The sequence below is a fragment of the Hipposideros armiger genome, unplaced genomic scaffold (genome assembly GCF_001890085.2).
Source record: "Hipposideros armiger isolate ML-2016 unplaced genomic scaffold, ASM189008v1 scaffold_126, whole genome shotgun sequence".
In the NCBI taxonomy this organism is placed as follows: domain Eukaryota; kingdom Metazoa; phylum Chordata; class Mammalia; order Chiroptera; family Hipposideridae; genus Hipposideros; species Hipposideros armiger.
The window spans coordinates 2,353,919-2,359,686 of NW_017731476.1; the positions used below are offsets into that span (position 1 = coordinate 2,353,919).

Here is a 5,768-nt window from a genome sequence, read left to right on the forward strand (position 1 = left end):
TATACATGTGACTTGTATTCATCTTTTGCTATCAGTATATATTATTACAATTTTAATACAGTTTTTTCCTTTCTTAAAATATGTATATATTTTTTTGCCACCCTCTATATATATACCTATGCATGTTGTATCTACGTATACACATATATGTAACATAGACATACACATATATAAAATATATGGCTGGTTACATGTAAATGGTCAGTTAACCATCCCAGATTGCACTCAGCATTCCCATTATAAGTACATCCTGATGACCCATGGGTACAGTTAATAGTGCTACTTCAGGAACATGCTACAGGACTTGAAGCTCATGATAGTGTTTACATGTAAGTCACCCTCCATTCACACCACAAGTTTGTGAATTCGTTTCTAACAATTCCCACTCCTACAAGAGCACGTTCACGTACTCTGGACGTCAGGGTTTGCACAGATGTGTTTGCACAGAGATGCTAGAGGAGAGCACAGTGCTCCCATCTGTGAACATGAAGATCAGGGAAACTTCGAGCCACCGAGAGAGAGGCAAGTACAAGGTAGCTCGAAGCAGTTCCATCTGGACGGCTGGGATGACCACTGAGGCACTGCTGGGCGGAAAGCACACGAAAGAAGATATAAACTGCATTTTGTAAAAAGCTAAACGACACTATGCATTTCCACAGTGAATAAAAAAATGGGGCGGCTGGGTGACTCAGTTGGTTGGAGTGCGTGCTCTTAACAACAAGGTTGCTGGTTCGATTCCCACATGGGATGGTGGGCTGCATCCCCCGCAACTAGTCTGAAAACGGTGATTGGACTTGGAGCTGAGCTGCACCCTCCACAACTAGACTGAAGGACAACAACTTGATTTGGAGCTGATGGGTCCTGGAAAAAACGCACTGTTACCCAATAAAAATTTAAAAAACAAACAAACAAACAAACAAACAAACAACAATAAAATAAACTGCATCACAGGCGGGGCTGAGACTAAGATAGATAACATGGCTGTGGGTTAGGCTCACAGGTGTAATAGCCACCATCTGCCCTTTCAGGAAGGTGGGCAACCCCTGCTCCAAAGCAAACAGTAACAATGAACTGTGTATTACAGCATATGTAAAGCAAAACACCTGAGAAAATAGCACAAAGGCTGGAGGGAGATACTGGAAATATACTTAGAAGGACCTTACACTACACAAAAAGTAGACTATTACGTGAAGGTAGACTCAGATTAACGTAAAATGTATATTGTAAGCCCTGTGGGAGAGCAAAATAATTTTTTTTAAACAAGCCTAAGGAATAAATCAACACAGATACTGAAATGGAATCATAAAAAGAATATGCTCATTTAACCAAAAAGAAGTCAGGAAAAGAGGAAAAAAGAAACAAAGAACAGAAGGAACAAATCGAAAATAACTAGCAAGGTGGTAGATTTTAATCCACCACTTTAAATGGGAATGTTCTAAACATACCAGCAAAGACAGAAATCGTCAGATTGGATTAAAAACAGGACACAAATCTATTCTGTCTACAAGAAATCCACTTTAAATATAAAGACATAGGCATATTAAAAATAAGAGCACAGAAAAAGATATCATGTAAACACTAATCAAAAGAAAGCTGGATGGCTACATCAATATTATACAAAACTGATATAAAAGCAAGGAATGATGCAAAGGATAAAAAGGACACTGTATAATGATGAGGGACCAACAGACGGACATTCAACACTAAATGCGCATGAACCTAACAACAAAGCTAATGTATATATAAACTGACCTATCCTAATATATATATGTATATATTCTCTATATATATATATTAACTTGACCTAATTGACATTTATAGATTGCCATATAGTCTAAAAAAGCAAGACACAACTATATGACATCTTTAGAGCACTCAACAGTAAGATATATATAATTTTCAAGTATATGTGGAACATTCAAGACACACCATAATGTGAGTCATAAAGCAAATATCAACATATAGAAGAATTGAAATCTACAAAATGTGTTCTCTGACCACATAGAATTAAACTAGAAATCAATAACAGGATGTTATCTGGAAACATACCCAAATCTTTGCAGATTAAACCACACACTTCTAAATAAACCATGGATTTTTTTTTAAGGCCCAAGAGAAACTACAAATATATATATATATATATNAGGGGGTTCATCTTTCCTAACAATATATTCTGGACATGACTCGGGAAAACTTCTTGAAGCAAAACTTAAAGTCAGTATGGTTGGGTTGCCAGGTCTGGTAAGGCGTGACCCAAGCACTGGTCACAGATGGAGCGGGTCATCTCTGGCCATGATGCTCAGTGGGGTTCTCTCACTGCTCGTAACTCCCATTGTTATCATGAGACACATGCACCTAGAATTCTCCCTCCTCTGGCGTAGATTAAAACCACGGGTCTCAAGAAACAGCAGCATCTTGGACATGACAGAAAAACCCAGGCCTCTTGTGCTGCTCAACAACTGCTGACCAAGAGACTGGAGGTGGACAGTAACCTCTTGCAGCCGCCCTGGAGGTCAGATGCCGAGGTGGCAGCACCCATAATCTCATGGAGGAAGGAGCAGGTGGGAGTGGAGGAAGTGTCACTCACCTCACAGGTGCTATGTGCTCGGGGCCCACCTGAGATGGCCAGACCTAACCGTGTACCAGCCCCTATTTCCACTCTCACTGTCTGATCCTTTAGAAAAAGAAAATGAAGTAAATCACGTCTCGTATAGTCTCCCTCTAGGGAACCAACACAGTCTCTGTATGGAGCTGAACACCTGGTACCTGAGCCATAAGGATATGCTGCCGGTCACGCAGTGACTACGTGATCACCTCACACAGACGCACCTGCAGTTGAGAAAGTGGCGGCACCGCCCTTGGTTGTTTCTCCCTGGCGCACGCAGCTCACTCAGGCCACAGCTGCTCCTACGGAAGCTTCCCCAAGGCCTTCCTAAATCCAGGGCTCTGACTCCTGCGATGTTCTCTCTTAACAGGTACTGGGTGACACGAGGCCCCAGGAGTGGCCGAGTGGACGGCATTTTGGGGTGAGATATGCAGAGTCCTCTTTTAGCAGCCCTGATACGGGGGAAATGCATCCCGCATGTGTGCTGAGTGTCATTCACACTTGCCCCAACATAAGCCCAACACAAACCAGCACTTTCCACAACAGGAAGAGGTGTGGCAAGATCCAGCCCAGACTCCGTCTCACAGCAGTGCACACGTGTGCTGGGGACCAGGGCACAGACGATGGAGCTGAGATCCCAGCCCATGCCACAGCCACGAAACCGTTCAAAGCAAGCCAGAAGGCGGAATGAAAGTCAGCTCCTCGTGCCCAGGGGTCCGACCTTCCGGGTTAAAGCCCACTCTGGGAAGCAACACTGTCACGATTCAGGACCCAGGGGCGCTTCTCCGTCCTGGGCCAGCACGGAACAGACTGTCAGGCCACTGATGAAGCTTTTCTCCCAAAGGACAGGTGGCACCTGGAGAGGCCATCCCAACAGTTGCCCCACATGTGCTGAGCCTCCTACATGGCCACACCGACACCCGGCCACACATCCACTTCCTGTGTATCTACACAAGCAGCCTCCCATCTACGTCTGGTATGTCTACACAGACCCCACCCCCTTTCCCAGAGCCTTCTTTCAAGGCTTCCCGTTTTCTTTCTGTGCTTCCTCTGGTAGGTGATTCTCTCCTACTTGTGGAACCCAGAACTGGGAAGAAGAGTGGGACCCCCCTCTTCTGACCACTGTAAACATCCCACAGCACCTCAGGGTGCTCCATCCAGGCTACCCTGGGCCACAGGCTGCCCTGGCACCATGAGCACTGTGTGTGTGTCCCAGAGGACAGCTCCACTCTTGCCTCCATGAGCTCCACTACCACCTCGGATCTGTTCGGCACTGGAGCCTACTGCCCCAAGCAGGGCCGGCTTGGTCTGTGACCCCTGGTACAAGCCAGTAATGGTTCTTCTTGACAAGAAAAGATAAGAGGGAGTAGGAACAGCAGGCGTAAGCCTCTAAGTCAACTCTGCCATCATATGCTCCCAGAAGCTCATCCAGGGACTTCCAGCTACATTTCATTGTCCTGCTGGCTCAGGAGGCTGGCCACGTGGTCTCTGGAACCATCATGACTGTTGCCAAAAAAAAGGCCCCTGCATTTGGTTTATTGGCAATTAGCAGTCTCTACCATGGCCTAATTCAAATGATGACATTCTCCTGATCTAAGGTAAGAAGAAAGCCTCCCAATCCCTCCAGCTGCCAGGAGGCTGAGGTTGGCTCTACGGCGTGTCACATCCCAAGGATGCTGCGTGACAGCACACCCGGGTCACGTGTGCCCAGTTCTTCCCACTTACCAGATCTGCCCCACATTGACCAGGGACATATAGAGGACCCAGAGTGCGACCATGAGAACCATATTGGCGCAGCCGGTGACCAGGATGAAAGTCGAGATGCCTAGCCCGAGCAGTGCGAGGGCATCCAGGTTGGAGTCCATGTGTGACCAGTCGAGCAGCCAGAGGACAGTGGGGGTGTAGCTCATGGTGTCCCAGCCGATCTGCCCCTGGAAGTGTCGCTGTACGCTTTTCAGGTAGGTTTTGCAGGGCAGCAGTCCCCTGTCTCCAATCAGCTGCTTGTTCTGATGGAAAGCCACCAAGAACGCCACAACTGGAAGAAAAAGGAGAGGACAGAAGGTACGTGAGCAGGAACACACCATCTGTGGATGCCAATGGGCGTTTTTCCAACCTGCCGGGGCTCAGCCCGGTGAGAAGATGAGACCGAGGCTGACTAATTGCTTGGAACCAAAGCATGGACTCGAGAGTCTGGGTGTTTCTCACAAACTAGGGGGAAATACTGTGAGACCCAACCTGGAGAAGTCACATGTGCATGTATTGGGGGTGCCAAGAAAATATATACATGTGACTTGTATTCATCTTTTGCTATCAGTATATATTATTACAATTTTAATACAGTTTTTTCCTTTCTTAAAATATGTATATATTTTTTTGCCACCCTCTATATATATACCTATGCATGTTGTATCTACGTATACACATATATGTAACATAGACATACACATATATAAAATATATGGCTGGTTACATGTAAATGGTCAGTTAACCATCCCAGATTGCACTCAGCATTCCCATTATAAGTACATCCTGATGACCCATGGGTACAGTTAATAGTGCTACTTCAGGAACATGCTACAGGACTTGAAGCTCATGATAGTGTTTACATGTAAGTCACCCTCCATTCACACCACAAGTTTGTGAATTCGTTTCTAACAATTCCCACTCCTACAAGAGCACGTTCACGTACTCTGGACGTCAGGGTTTGCACAGATGTGTTTGCACAGAGATGCTAGAGGAGAGCACAGTGCTCCCATCTGTGAACATGAAGATCAGGGAAACTTCGAGCCACCGAGAGAGAGGCAAGTACAAGGTAGCTCGAAGCAGTTCCATCTGGACGGCTGGGATGACCACTGAGGCACTGCTGGGCGGAAAGCACACGAAAGAAGATATAAACTGCATTTTGTAAAAAGCTAAACGACACTATGCATTTCCACAGTGAATAAAAAAATGGGGCGGCTGGGTGACTCAGTTGGTTGGAGTGCGTGCTCTTAACAACAAGGTTGCTGGTTCGATTCCCACATGGGATGGTGGGCTGCATCCCCCGCAACTAGTCTGAAAACGGTGATTGGACTTGGAGCTGAGCTGCACCCTCCACAACTAGACTGAAGGACAACAACTTGATTTGGAGCTGATGGGTCCTGGAAAAAACGCACTGTTACCC

The 5,768-nt window shown here is 46.1% G+C and overlaps 1 protein-coding gene across 1 annotated transcript in view; it reads right to left on the bottom strand.

The window, feature by feature from the left end:
* LMF1 (lipase maturation factor 1) overlaps positions 1–5,768 on the bottom strand; it is a 108,038-nt gene that overhangs the window by 89,675 nt on the left and 12,595 nt on the right. Inside the window, exon 2 of the mRNA XM_019648660.1 lies at positions 4,331–4,640. Coding sequence (XP_019504205.1) covers positions 4,331–4,640 — 310 coding nt within the window. The remainder of the gene's footprint in view (positions 1–4,330; positions 4,641–5,768) is intronic.